Here is a 15,412-nt window from a genome sequence, read left to right as displayed (position 1 = left end):
AAGGCGTGCAGGCTTGTAGGTTACTTGGCATTCTAGGGGTAAATTGCCCCTAGTGTGTAGGGATAGAACTGATCATTGTGCGCAGAGGACTCGGTGGGCCGAAGGGCTGTATCTCTAAACTAAACTGAGTGATGTAGGCCAGAATACGACCACTTGACCCATTGTGCCAGTGACAGTTCTCTGCTAGAGCTATCTAGTTAATCCCACTCTTTCCTGACTGCCTTGTAAAGTTTAAAGACAGAAATTTTTGATTAGTATTTGAGCATTCGGGCACGAGGCATCTGACATTGAGCCCAAGGTTCGGCCATGTTTTACTGCAATCTGCTTCCCTCTAAGTGTTGACACCAATTATCATCCACTCCTTTCAACGGCAATAGCCCCCCGACTTACATAAGGGCCACACACCACAGACCCTTGCTGGAATCAGATGTCACACAGGTCGGACATGGAAGGGAACAATGGGCTTAAAGAATTGCCGCGAGTAAGTGTGAGTTTACGCAAGTCGAGGAGTGCCTGTGTTATGCTGCAGCTCATGCAAGATTGCTCAACAACTAGATATCTTCAGTATTATGTTTAAGGAAGTATATTTTACTTCCCTGGGCGCAGCGGTAGAGTTGCTGCCTTGCAGCGCCAGAGACCCGGGTTCGATCCCAACTATGGGTGCCGTCTGTATGGAGTTTGTACGTTCTCCCCGTGACCTGCGTGGTTTTCTCCGGGATCTCCGGTTTCTTCTCACACTCAAAAGACGTGCAGGTTTATAGGTTAATTGGCTTGATATAATTGTAAATTTTCCCTAGTGTGTGTAGGATAGCATCAGTGTGAGGGGATCGCTGGTCCTCGTGGACTCAGTGGGCCGAAGGGCCTGTTTCTATGCTGTATCTCTAAACTAAACTAAATTAATTCAGTAATTGTAGAGTACTAAAGTAGAGGCCTTCCTTGGGTAATGAACAGGTTCCATCTTTAAGGTCATAAGGAATAGGAGTAGAATTAGGCCATTCGGCCCATCAAGTCTACTCTGCCATTCAATCATGGTTGATCTATCTCTCCATCCTAACCCCATTCTCCTGTCTTCTCCCCATAAACTCTGACACTTGTACTAATCAAGAATCTATCTATCTCTGCCTTAAAAATATCCACTGACGGCCTCCACAGCTTTCTGTGACAAAGAATTCCACAGATTCACCACCCTCTGACTAAAGAAATTTCTCATCTCCTTCCTAAATGAATGTCCTTTAATTCTGAGGCTATGACCTCTAGTCCTAAACTCTCCACATCCACTCTATCCAAACCTTTCACTATTCTGTATGTTTCAATTAGGTCCCCCCACATTCTTCTAAACTCCAGGGAGTACAGGCCCAGTGCCGACAAACGCTCATCATGGGTTAACCCACTCATTCCTGGGATCATTCTTGTAAACATCCTCTGGATCCTCTCCAGAGCCAGCACATCTTTCCTCAGATATGGTGCACAAAATTTAAAAAATACAACTCAGCGGGTCAGACAGCATTTCTCGAGAATATGGAGAGGCAACGTTTTGGGTCGAGATCTTTCTTAGGACCTGAAGCGTCACCTATCCAGGTTCTCCAGAGATGCTGTCTGACCCGCTGAGTTACTAGCACTTTGTGTCATTTTTTTTTGTACTTTCTTTCATTACGTGCAGACTGAAGAAGGGTCCCGACCCGAAATGTCACCTTTCTCTTTTCTCCAGAGAGCCGCAAAGTACTCCAGCATTTCGTGTCTATCTTTTGTGAAAATGAGTGAGTTGGCCAGGATGGATTGGGAAATCTCTTTGAAAGACAGGACATTGGAAAGGCAATAGTTGACATTTAAAGAACAAATGTAGGAGCTGCAACATTTTTGCATTGCCCTGTGGAGTGAAAAGGTAAATCAATTCAACGATGCTCAACAAAAAACGTTAACGATATTATTAAATCCAAAGAGGATCTCAAGCAACCACCTTTTGCCAATTAGCCTAACTCCCTCTAATCTGCTAAAGGCCCCAGCAGACACATCTCCCCTTATGTATTCCACCACAAAACCTTTGTCAATGTGCATCCTGGTTTAATAACAACATAGAACAAACAGCAAATGAACAGACAGTCACAGAGTGAACATGCAAATTCCACACAGACAGTATCCAAGGCCAAGAACGGGTGTCAAGGGTTATGGGGAGAAGCAGGAAAATGGGATTAGGAGGCAGAGATCAGCCATGAGTGAATGGCGGAGTAGACTCGATGGGCTGAATGGCCTAATTCTACTCCTGTAACTTGGGAACATCAGGATCGAACCAGTTTCTCCGGCTGAACCTCTACCAGCTGTGCCACTGTGTATCACCCATTGTTCACTGCGAGACACTAAAATACATCAAATTCAAAAAATAAAATGCTGATGCTGGAAATCTGAAACAAAAGCAGAAAATGTTGGAAAAACACAGGTGGTCAGGCAGCATCTGTGGAAAGATAAACAGTCAAGAGTGAAAACAAAGAACCGCAGATGCTGGTTAATAGAGAAGAGAACACAAAGTGCTTGAGTAGCTCAGCAGGTCAGAGTCTGAAAGAGGGTCTTAACCCGAAACATCATCTATCCATATTCTCCAGAGACGCTGCCTGACCTGCTGAGTTTCTCCAGCACTTTGTGTCCAAGTGTCCAGAGTTTTTATTTGTTCGTAGACACAAAATGCTGGAGTAACTCAGCGGGACAGACAGCATCTCTGGAGAGAAGGAATGGGTGACGTTTTAGGTTGAGACCCTTCTTTGGAAACAGAATAATGAAATCCTTGTTTGCAGCAGGTTAACAGCTGTCAATGTTGTGGATCTGTGACACTCCATCAGAGATGAAGCATTTTCTCTTTTTGTTTTTAAATTCTGCACTGGGTCTGTCTGACTTACCCGGTGTATTACCTTTATTCTCGCTTGTCAGAGCTTGTTCTGCCTGATGAACCTCTTTGACTGGCGATACTTGCCCTTGGGGCACCACGGCCGAGATCTCAGCCACGGCCGTTGCTTTGGAGCTGCCTTCGTTCCTGAAGGACGTATCAAGAGAAGGACTCTCCACGTTACTTTGGTGCTCAAGAGGTTCCATTGCAAGCTGGGTTTCGGACCAGGAGCGGAGAGCACCGGGCGCGTTACTGGTCGCCTTTCCGGCGCCTTCCATTGACATCGCCGCATCTTCCTTGCCTCCATCAAGGGCACTTTGATGGAAGCACTCCATGCCGCTGTCATCTCTCTCGCAGGCAACCTCAAACTCATAGGACATCGGGTCGACCGACGCGCTTATATCTTCTTCCGTCTCACATGACACGTCGAAGCTGTAGGAAACGGGATCCAACGATGTATACTGCACTTCCTCCCCACACGTCACATCGTACTCGTAGGACATCTGGTCCAGTGCCGCGTACTGGTTCCCATCGCGGTCACAGGACAAATCAAACCCGTACAGCATCCCATCCTCGGACGGGCCACGGACCGTGCTTAGCGTGTGCATATCCTGCTCCTCATGCATGTAGGTCGTCAGCAATTCCTTACCTCCTACTTCGGACAGGTTTAGATTGATTCCGTCCAAGATATTCTCTGGCAGGCAAGTGTTGAAAGAGCGGTTTGGAGCAGCCATCAAGTTCTCCGCTAGCATGGGATGTGTTGGAGTAGGCCCAAGCTTGGCTCCCACTGGTCTTGGATCAGATTGAGTTGGTTCCTTGTGGACTTGTGGTTCTAACGGACTCACTGGCTTGTAGCTGGGGTGGTCAGGGAACTGGCTGTCAAACTCCACCCCGTGTCTCGAGCCCGCGAGTGTCCTCAGCAGCGGTGGGACCCCGTCCAGGGATTGCTCACGCTCCAGAAGACAGCTGGTCCCACCACTGACCTCCTCCATGCCACTCGGGTGCAAACTGGTGTTTTCCTCTCCTCCTGAACTCTGTGGAGGTCTGGCATGGACCACTTGATCTCCACATAGGTTCAGCACATCATCAGGGCTACAAAACCCCTTGTTGATGTTGGTCTGCAGCTCTTCATCCCATTGTATGAGCTCCTGATGGTTGTTTTTCTCCATTGAACTGATGGGACAATGGAGTACTATTGTAAATCGGCATATAAGTTTATGACCGGGAATCTTCTTTTAACTGGAAGACAAGAAGTTTAAAATAAAATTAATTCCAAGTCCAATAATCATATGTTTTATTCAACAAATTCAATCCCAACAGCGTCTCACCCAATCTTCACGACTAATAGCTAGCAATCTAATTGGAAACTAATTACCAATCAATTAATAGACTATCAGTCTATTACCAGGAGACACAAGGAATTGCAGATGCTAGAAACTTGAGCAAAAGGACAATGTGCTGAAGGAACTCAGTGGGTCAGGCAGCATCTGCGGAGAGAATGGACAATCAATGTTTTGGGTCGGGACCCTTCTTCAGACTGTTTGTAATGGGGGAAGAAAGCTGGAAAAGAGAGGTGGGGTGGGACAAAGTTTTGAACCTGATAGGTAGATACAGGTGAGGGGGTGGTTTTATTTGCAGATGTGTGGAGTAAGTGAGAAAGATGTGAGGCGTAAAGGAGACAAAATGGCGTCAGGTCAGGAGAGAAATGGAGGAGTGAAATGTAAAGGTAGAGGGAGGGGGAAAGAGGTAAAAGGTAAATGAGGGATTTTGGGATGGTAGATGAGTGGATGAAGGTAAAGGAGCAGGGTGACTGGGGAAGTGGGAGATTACTAGTCTTTACCAATCTCTATACAGTTTTTGTCTTACATTTCTGTCCTTCTCCCAGTTATGGTCAGTCAGGAGTCAATAGTATTTGATGGTCGTATATGCAGGCAATGGATAATGAACTTCTTACTTGTGTTGCAGCTTAGCAGGTCTGATAATACAACAACACACAAATATAGAATAATCAATAAATTAATAACAGTAATACTTGGTAACCACAATAGTACAAAGGGCAGCACGGTGGCGCAGCGGTAGAGTTGCTGCCTTACAGCAATTTGCCTCCAATTTGACGACATTGAAAAAATCATCCACGCATTCATTTCCTCCCGCCTAGACTACTGCAACTCCCTAGACACTGGGATCAGCCAATCATCCCTGTCCCGCCTGCAATTGGTCCAAAGCGCTGCAGCGAGACTCCTGACGGGTACCCGTAAAAGGGACCACATCACCCCGATTATGGCCTCTCTCCACTGGCTCCCAGTACGGTACAGAATCAACTTCAAGCTCCTCCTATTCACATACAAAGCCCTAAACGGGCTTGCCCCCCCATATATCAAAAATCTTCTAACCCACCACTCTATCTCCAGGTCCCTCAGGTCGGCCGACTTGGGGCTACTGCCTATCCCGCGGTTTAGGCTTAAGCTCAGGGGTGACCGCGCTTTTGCGGTTGCAGCTCCTAGACTGTGGAACAGCATCCCTCTCCCCATCAGAACTGCCCCCTCCATCGACTCCTTTAAGTCCAGGCTCAAAACCTATTTCTACTCCCTAGCGTTTGAGGCCCTCTGAGGGGGCGCTGTGAACTGTTTATGTACGTGCTGTTATGTTTGTGTGCCATTGTATGTTCGTTTCTTAGTACCTGAACTGATGTACAGCACTTTGGTCAACGTGGGTTGTTTTTAAATGTGCTATACAAATAAAATTGACTTGACTCGACTTACAGCGCTTGCAGCGTCGGAGCCCCGGGTTCAATCCCAACTACGGGCGCTGTCTGTACCGAGTTTGTACGTTCTCCCCGTGACCTGTGTGTTTTCTCCGAGATCTTTGGTTTCCTCCCACACTCCAAAGACGTACAGGTTTGTAGGTTGATTGGTTTGGTGTATGTGTAAATTCTCCCTAGTGTGTGTCGGTGGGCAGAAAGGCCTGTTTCCGCGCTGTATCTCTAAACTAAACGAAACTAAAACCGAAGTCGGTAGTGTAACCAAAGACACAGTCCATAGAAGATCATGGATAGGTCAAAACCTCCAGAGGTGCTGCCTGACCCACTGAGTTTGTCCAGCACACTGTTTTGCTCAAGATTCCAGCATCTGCAGTTCCTTGTGTCTCCATAGAAAATCATAGTTGCAGAGGTCCAGGTTAGTGTTGAGCAATGTGCAAGAGCCTGTTCTTGAACCTGACAGTCATGGTTTGCAGACTCCGATACTGTTTTCCTGCCTCAATGGTTTCTAGCGCAAAACAATGGTCTGGCTGACAAAATATTAAGGAATAAAACCTATGAAATCTTTATCATGTGATCTCCATCGCAAGTACTGACCTCCCCACCATCATAGGGAGGTAGTACTACCTTAAAAAGGCAGCCAACATCATCAAGGACCCATACCAGCCTGGCCACGCTCTCACTTCATTCCTGCCATCAGGAAAAAGGTATAGGAGTCTGAAAACCATGACGTTCATGTTCAGGAACAGCTTCGTCCAAAAGAATAATCGGGCTCTTGAACATTACATGTGCAAGAAGGAACTGCAGATGCTGGTTTAAATCAAAGACAGACACAAAATACTGGAGTATGTCAGCGGGACAGGCAGCATTTCTGGAGAGATGGAATGGGTGACGTTTCGTGTCGAGACCCTTCATCAGACCGAAGAAGAGTCTTGGCCTGAAATATCACCCATTCCTTCTCTAAAGGGGTTTTGACCTGAAAGGTCATTTATTTGTTCTATATCTCTCTACGTCATTGTCTATATCTCTCATTTCCCTTTCTCCTGACTCTCAGTCTGAAGAGTCTCAACCCGAAACGTCACCTATTCCTTTTCTTCAGAGATGCTGTCTGACCAGCTGAGTTACTTCAGCTTTTTGTGTCTATCCCTATCCACAGATGCTGTCTGACCTGCTTTCTGTTTATCTTCTGCTTTCCTACTGGATTTTCTTCTTGTTTACTTTTGCTTTTTTTCTTTGGTTGCGATAAAGACGTTGGCCTTTTATGCAGTACTGTGATCGTCAATTCATTGAAGCCATTGTTTATTATGCATTATCTGTATGTTTCAGGCCTGTTTTGATGCAGCAGGTAAGGATATAATTGTTCTGTTGTTGATTCTTATGACAATTAAATTGACTCTTGCTTGCGAATTAATGTTGATGAGCCATCGGTGAAACTGCTCTAAGGTATCACAACAAAATGCTGGAGTAACTCAGTGGGTCAGGCAGCATCTCTGGAGAGAAGGAATGGGTGACGTTTCGGGTCGAGACCCTTCACCAGACTGATGGGGAGTCAGTCTGAAGAAGGGTCTCGATCCGAAACGTCACCCATTCCTTCTCTCCAGAGATGCTGCCTGACCCGCTGAGTTACTCCAGCATTTTGTGTCTACCTTCGATTTAAACCAGCATCTGCAGTTTCTTTCCGACACATTTTTCCACAATGCTGCCTGGATTAGCAGCTATAAGGAGAGGTTAAACAGACTTGGATTGTTTTTAATGGAGCCACAGAGGCTGAGGGGAGACCTGATGGATGTATATAAAAAAATGTGAGGCATAGATAGGGTAGACAGTCAGAGCCTTTTTTCCCCCAGGGTGGAAATGTCAAAGACCAAAAGGCATAGCTTTAAGAGGAGAAGAATGGTGTTGAAAGCAGATATGTAGGGCACGTTGTGTAAAAAGAGGGTGGCGGGTGCCTTGAACGCACTGCCAGGGGAAGCAGATATGACAGTGGCATTAAAGAGTGTTTTAGAGAGGCGCCTAAAAATGCAGGGTATGGAGGAGTATAGATCATGTGCAGGCAGAGAAGATTGGTTTACCTTGGCATCATGTTTGGCACGGACATTGTGGGCTGAAGGGCCTGTTCCTATGTTGTACTCTTCTATATTCTTTGCTTAACCAGTGGAACCCAATTTACCCCACAGACATTTGGAGAGGGAGATTTCGCTCACAGATCCAGAAGCAAAAATTAATTCCAAATCCCTTCATATTTTCCTAAGTTAATTAGCACTTCCATGCCTCCAGCTCCATTGGAACCAACCCACAAAGGAACACCATGCCTCATTAAACCCAACATCTTTACACCTTTGCTTAATTAACCTTTTACACTTAACTGTAAATAGAGCGCAGTGTGAGGCCCTGTGGGATATGATCTTTTTGCCAGATGTCAGACTGGTCATGACTCACTCACGGCAAGAGAAAGTCATTTTATTGGGCAGGTTTGCCCAGATCCAAGGCAGATTAGCAGTTATCGACCAGTGAGCACTGATTAGAGCAATTGGCTGGGACACTCTTGTAAATCAATTGTTTCGAGCTACGTATGCATTTCTTTCAAATTATAAGTACTACACAATCTTAGTATTGGTTTATTATTGTCACGTGAACTGAGACGCAGCGGAAAAACTTTTTTGTTTGACAGAGTCAAACCGTCGAGGTCAGGATGGAGTCAGAACGCTGGATGTGTGAGGCAGAGGGCGGTCACAGTGATGCAGCAATAGAGTTGCTGCCTTACAGCACTTGCAGCGCCGGAGACCCGAGTTCAATCCCGACTACAGGTGACAATAGACGTCGGAGTAGGCCATTCGGCCCCTCGAGCCAGCACCACCATTCAATGTGATTATGGCTGATCATTCTCAATCAGTACCCCGTTCCTGCCTTCTCCCCATACCCCCTGACTCCGCTATCATTAAGAGCTCTATCTAGCTCTCTCTTGAATGCATTCAGAGAATTGGCCTCCACTACCTTCTGAGGCAGAGAATTCCACAGATTTCCAACTCTCTGACTGAAAAAGTTTTTCCTCATCTCTGTTCTAAATGGCCTACCCCTTATTCTTAAACTGTGGCTCTTGGTTCTGGACTCCCCCAACATTGGGAACATGTTTCCTGCCTCTAACGTGTCCAACCCCTTAATAATCTTATATGTTTCTGTACTGTCTGTATGGAGTTTGTAGGTTTTCCCCTTGGCCTGCATGGGGTTTCTCCGAGATCTTCGGTTTCCTCCCACAATCCAAAGACATACTGTACAGGTTTGTAGGTCAATTGGCTTGGTAAATGTAAAAATTGTCCCTAGAGTGTGTGGGATAGTGTTAATATGTGGGGACCGCTGGTCGGCGCGGACCCGGTAGACCGCAGGGACTGTTTCCGCACTGCATCTCTAAACTAACTAAAGTCATAAAAAGAGACCAAATTAGTTTAGAGATACAGTACGGAAACAGGCTCTTCGGCCCGCCGAGTTCACGCCAACCATCGATCACCCGATCACACTAGTTCTATCTTATCCCACTTTTGCATCCACTCCCTACATACGAGGGGCAATTTGCTGAGGGTGATTAACGTACAAATCCGCAAGTCTTCGGGATGTGGGAGAAACAGGAGTAACAATAGGAAACCCGTGTGGTCACAGGGAGAACGTGCAAACTCCACACTGGAGTCAGGATCGAACCCGGGTCTCTGGAGCAGTGAGGCAGTGGCACTACCCGCTGCACCACTGTGACATCAGATACCAGGCGGGAAATGGGTCAACTAACAGGCAAGACGCTAGGTCGCTTCTGCAGAGAAGGATATGAGCAGCAGAGAGGCACCGTTGCAACAGCTGCTGCCTCACAGATCCTGCGTCCTGACTCCATCCTGACCTCGGCTGCTGTCTGCGTGGAGTCTGCACGTTCTCCCTGTGACCACGCAGGTTTGCTCCGGGTGCTCCGGTTTCCGTTCACATCCTAAAGACGTGCGGGTTTGTAAGTTAATTAGCCTCTGTAGATTGTTCCTGATGGAGGACAATTGCCAGAGCCCGGGAGGGCGGGGAGTTGATGGGAACATGGCAGGAATAAGGTGGTATTTGTGTGGTGCTGGTGCAATGACCCTCCATTCCCTACATATCCAGGAGACTATCGAAATGCCTCTTCAACCTCACTATTGTACCTACCTGCACCATCACCCCAGGCAGCGCGTTCCAGACATCCATCACATTGGGTAAAAAAAACCTTGCTTCCCATTCAGGTTTTTTTTTTTTTTAGAGATACAGCGCGGAAACATTTCCTACGGCCCACCGGGTCCGCACTGCCCAGCGATCCCTGCGTATTAACACTATCCTACACACTCTAGGGACAATTTTTACATTTACCAAGCCAATTAACCTACAAATCTGTACGTCTTTGTAGTGTGGGAGGAAACCGAAAATCTCGGAAAAATCCCACGCAGGCCACGGGGAGAACGTACAGACAGCACCCGTAGTCGGGATCGAACCCGGGTCTCCAGTGCTGCATTCGCTGCAAGGCAGCAACTCTACCGCTGCGCCATCGTGCTGCCCTTTGTGTTTTGCTACCGAAATAAATAAACACCAGGCCAGGATTGTGGGAGGATGCAGGTTAGTTAGTACATTCACTGATACTTCCGTGAGCTCTTTCCAAACCAAATTTAATGAACCAGATGGGCAAGCACACCAACGTACTGTTAGGGAATTTGTGTTCTGCCCTGTGATTCATTCACATAATGTATCCAAATGCTTGGCATGTTTCAACATGGAACATCTTTGCAACAGAATGGTGAATACAGAGCAGATGAAATTGGAGCTTGATTACTGCATAAACATTTCAGATTTTTATTTTCAGGCACTGCCCCAAATTGAAAGTTTCATGGTGTTTTTTCCCTCTGCATTGATGCTTTCATAAAGAAAGCAGCTAACGCCTCCACTTTTTTTAGAAGTTAAAAGCGGTTCGGTATGACGCCATTTACTCGAACAAACTTCTACAAATGCACTGTAGAAAGTCATAAAAAATAAACTGCAGATGCTGGTTTGAACCACAGGTCGACTCAAAATGCTGGAATACCACAGCGGGTCAGGCAGCATATCTGGAGGTTTGGGCCCAACTTGGTCTAGTATTTTTAAAATATTGAATCTCTGCCGAATCCCTCGGAAAAGAGTAAAGGGAAATCTGACCTGTTACTGTGTGGTTGAGGAAGGCAGGGTTTTATAAGCGGTGAATATCATGGCCAACGGTCTAGTCTTCGCTGGGGGGACTCTCCACCACAGTCATCTTCACTGCCGAATTTATCTGTGATAACATCCGAATAAAAACACTGCTGGTTACAGGAAGGTTCCCCTTCAAGAAACACAAAACAGAGTTAACATGTAGCTAGTCCTCAATAGGCATTGCCCTCCAATTCTTTTCAACACCAAAAGCAACATTGTTCCCAGATTACTCCTGGCTCCTTGTACACAACTTAGATCAGTGCAGAAAGTAGAAACAAAGAACTGCAGATGCTGGTTACAAGAAAAAAAAAGGACACAAAGTACTGAAAAATGGCACAAAGGACTGGAATAACTCAGCAGGTCAGGCAGCATCCCTGGAGTCTGAAGAAGAGTCCCGACCCGTAACGTCATCTATCCACATTCTCCCGGGATGCTGTCTGACCCACTGAGTTATTCCAGTCCTTTGTGCCATTTTTTAACAGAACAGTACAGCACAGGAACAGGCCCTTCGGCCCACAATGTCCGTGCTGAACATTAAGTTAAAGTAATCTCCTCTGCCTGCATGTGCCTATCCAAAAGCCTCTTAAAAGTTACTATCGTATCTGCCTCCACCACCACCACTGGCAGTACATTCCAGACACTCATCTCTGTGTATAAAAACATTCCCTTGCACATCTTCTTTAAACTTTGCCCCTCTCACCTGAAAGCTATGCCTTCTAGACTTTGACATCTGCACCCTTGGGAAAAGCTCTGACTGTCTGCCCTATCTCTGTTTCTAATAATTTTATATACTTCTATCAGGTTTCCACCCACCTCGAATAGTGAAAGGCCTGGATAGAGTCAATGTGGGGAGGATGTTTCCACTAGTGGGAGAGTCTAGGACCAAAGGCCACAGCCTCGGAATAGAATGTACCTTTAGAAAAGGGATGAGGAGGAATTTCTTTAGTCAGAGGGTGGTGAATCTGAGAAATTCATTGCCACAGATGGCTGTGGAGGCCAAGTCAATGGATATTTTTAAGGCAGAGATTGTCAGATTCTTGATTAGTACGGGTGTCAGGGGTTATGAGGCGCAGATAGGGTAATGGGATTGAGAGGGAAAGATCGATCAGCCATGATTGCATGGCGTAGACTTGATGGGCCAATGGCCTAATTCTGCTCCGAGAACCTATGAACATGACATTACAGAGAAAACAATCCAAGTTCTTCCAACCTCTTATCGCTAACACCCTCTAATCCAAGCATCATTCTGGTAAACCTCCTCTGCACCCTCTTCAAAGCCTCCACGCCCCTCTTGTGTTGGGGCGACCAGAACTGCCACAACTCTCCAAATGTGGCCAAACCAAAGTCTTCCTTTGTGCTCACATTATCGGAATCAAGGGATATGGGGAGAAGGCAGGCACAGGTTACTGATTGTGGATGATCAGCCATGATCACAAGGAACGGAAAATATTGGTTTCCCACAAAAGACACAAAGTGCTGGAGTAACTCAACGAGTTAGGCAACATATCTGGACAACATGGATTGGTGATGTTTCGAGTTTGAAAAAGGGTCCCAACCCAAAAAATTACCTATCCATGCTCTCCGGGGATACTGCCTGATCCACCAAGAATGCATTGCCTGTGGTGGTGGTGGAGGCAGATATAATAGTTTAAGAGGTTTTTAGAAAGGCACATAGAGGTGCAGGGAATAGAGGGATATGGATCATGTGCAGGCAGATAAGATCAGTTCAGCTAGGCATCATGTTCAGCATACACTTTGTGGGCCAAAGAGCCTGTTCCTGTGCCGTACTATTCTATGTTCATATAGTTCTCAATATCGTAGTGTATCAGTTCCATAGACAAAGTCCAGTGTCCACAATGGGGTAGATGTGAATCGGACAGTACCCTAGTTTATGGAAGGACCGTTCAGTAGCCTGATAAGGGTGGCACAGTGGCGCAGCTGTAGAGTTGCTGCCTTACAGTGCCAGAGAACGGGTTAGATCCTGACTATGGGTGCTATCTGTACGGAGTTTGTACATTCTCCGTGACCGTGTGGGTTTTCACCGGATGTTCGGGTTTTCCCCTACACTCCATAGACATGCAGGTTTCTGTAAATTGTCCCTCATGTCTAGGATAGAACTAGTGTATGGGCCATCGTTGGTTGGCGTAGACTTGGTGGGCCGAAGGGCCTGTTTCCATGCTGTATCTCTAAAACTAAAACTAAACTGAGGGGAAGAAGCTATTCCTGAGTCTGGTGGTGCGTGCTTTCAAGCTTCTGTACCTTCTGTTGGACAGGAGCAATAACAGTAAACTAATCTGAGTATGAAGGCACTTCTGGAGAAAATGGATAGGTGAAGTTTCAGGTCATGACCTTTCTTCAAAGCCAAAACATCACCTATTCATTTTCTCCAGAGATGCTGCCTGACCATCTGAGTTACTCAGCATTTTGTGTCTGTCTTTGGTATAAACCAGCAGTTCCTTCTTCTTACATTGAGTCTGAAAGATTTAAGCAGAAATTTACCTTAGCAGTTGAGCTGTGCATTTTGTATTATGTAGTGGAACAGAAGTATGTTCAAAGAACAATTCATCTTCGAAAGAGTCCTGAGCAACACCACAAGAGATCTGTCGTAAAACATACAAAAATAGTCGTTTCACATAACATACAGAAATAGCACAGTTGCACACATATACAAACAGATCCGCTCTGAGGTGAATTTGACGTAATCCTCTCTTGCTCTCCTCTTTGAGGCAATGGTGAATGGGTGGACAAGTGCGCAGCAGTAAACCAAAATCAAACCGAAACCTGCACTTCACCCAGCACAATTTTGGCACTGTGTTTAAGAGCAGGAACACTACCCTATTACCCTAGCTGATAAGCCCAAGCTATTGCTCCAACCATCGCCCTAAATGGCAGCCAATACCTCAATACAAAACTAAAATAGCATGCTGTTTCCTTTACATCATACAGAAACTATGCCTCTCTCTCTTATTCATTTAACAGACATGCACACAGTGATTAAAAATGTAACAGTTGCAGAATGACATTCTGGGGTGCTAACAATCCTCTGTTGTACAGGTGACTGAATGGAAACATTTAAAGAAAAAAAAATTGTGATCAATTCAATTTAACCACAAGGCGACTGATCATTTAGGTTGCAACTTCGAGGTCTGTCCGTGCAGGGGGAAGGGGGACAGCAACTAGACAATGCAACGAGCAAACACTCATTCACACATTTAGCTCTGAGAACAGCGCTCAGCTGTGAATCCACCCCTCCCTTCCATCACATCACAATAGACACCTTGCCCTTGAAAGACACAATAACACCATCCATAGGCTGGATGGGGAAGTTTTTTTTCCCCTGACAGGACCCACTTCTTTGCAGCAAGCTGCACACAGTCCAGCAACTACAATAAGCCACACTGTCACTATGCAATGCTCCAAGCATTCATTTCTAAATGCACCTGAAAGTTTACAGTCAAGACATGGGAGTGCAGCCCAGTGCAATGTCACTGTACAATGAAACGCACTCCAATGCCAATATGCACTTTTGCATTCAAGACAATCAGATCCACTTTGTTTGGAAATTGAAAGAAGCACATACAGGGGTTTGGAGGAAGATGGGTCTTTGCAGCTGTGCTCCCTCAGGCTGCACTCTCTCCTTGGTGGGTCCCTGTGGTGAGTGCCTGCTGGAGGCTGCAGCCCCCTGCAACCAGCTCAGTGCAGCTCCACTGCAGCCTCAGCCAAGTGGCATCCATTACTGCCTGGGAACCCCAGGCTCAGCCCCAGCGCGCCCGCCGGACGTCCCGCCCCCGCGCCCCTCCCATTCGCCGCGCCGCCTTCCGTCAGCCGCCGGCCCCGCCTCCCGGACGTGCCCATTGGCCGCCAGCGCCGCGGGGGCGGGGTCCCCGGGGGGGCAGCGCCGCCCGCCATTGGCCGGGCCGGCTGCCAGTCACCCGACCCGCGCCCCGCTTCCGCTCAGCGCGCAATGGCGGCGGGAGAAGGGCGGGGAGATGGAGAGGAAAGGAGAGAGAGAAGGGGAGAAGAGTGGGAGTGAAGGGGAGAGAAAGAGATGGAAGGGGAGTGAAGGGCTGATGGGGAGAGGGAGAGGAGGAGAGGGAGAGGAGGGGGGGAGGAGAGGGAGAGGAGGGGGGGAGGAGAGGGAGAGGAGGGGGGGAGGAGAGGGAGAGGAGGGGGGGAGAGGGGAGAGGGGGGAGGGGAGAGGGGGGGAGAGAGAGGGGGAGAGAGAGGGGGGGAGAGAGAGGGGGGGGGAGAGAGAGGGGAGGGGGGGAGGGGAGAGGGGAGGAGGAGCGGGGGTGATTGGGAGAGGGGAGAGAGAGGGGAGGGGGGGAGGGGAGGGGAGAGGGGAGGGGGGGAGGGGAGGGGAGAGGGGAGGAGGAGCGGGGGTGATTGGGAGAGGGGAGGAGGGGGGAGGGGAGTGGGGAAGGAGGAGAGGGTGAGGGGAGGGAGGAGAGGGAGGGGGTGAGGGGGAGAGGGGGTGAGGGAGAGGAGGAGAGAGGGAGATGTGAGAGTGTGTCGGGAGAGATAGATGGAGGAGAGGGAAAGTGAGGGAAAAAAGGAGG

At 47.5% G+C, this 15,412-nt stretch overlaps 1 protein-coding gene across 8 annotated transcripts in view; it reads right to left on the bottom strand.

Annotated features, from left to right (window-relative positions):
• Positions 1-14,595, bottom strand: part of LOC144610731 (uncharacterized) — an 84,483-nt gene extending 69,888 nt beyond the window's left edge. For 6 of the 8 annotated variants that reach the window (XM_078429651.1, XM_078429656.1, XM_078429654.1 and 3 more), the window contains exons 1-4: positions 14,434-14,595; positions 13,353-13,453; positions 10,821-10,935; positions 2,889-4,114 (exon numbers count right to left, since the gene is read on the bottom strand). In XM_078429651.1, the coding sequence (XP_078285777.1) occupies positions 2,889-4,044 (1,156 nt within the window). In that variant the 5' untranslated portion in view covers positions 4,045-4,114; positions 10,821-10,935; positions 13,353-13,453; positions 14,434-14,595. Of the gene's footprint in view, positions 1-2,888; positions 4,115-4,741; positions 4,855-10,820; positions 10,936-13,352; positions 13,454-14,433 lie in introns of those variants that run through there. The other 2 variants (XM_078429655.1, XM_078429652.1) reach the window with 2 other exon arrangements.
• Positions 14,596-15,412: the final 817 nt, after the last annotated feature.

Source organism: Rhinoraja longicauda, chromosome 37 (genome assembly GCF_053455715.1).
Source record: "Rhinoraja longicauda isolate Sanriku21f chromosome 37, sRhiLon1.1, whole genome shotgun sequence".
Taxonomy (NCBI): Eukaryota; Metazoa; Chordata; class Chondrichthyes; order Rajiformes; family Arhynchobatidae; genus Rhinoraja; species Rhinoraja longicauda.
Note: the sequence above shows the minus strand (reverse complement) of the source record. Positions and strands in the feature narration are given on the sequence as shown.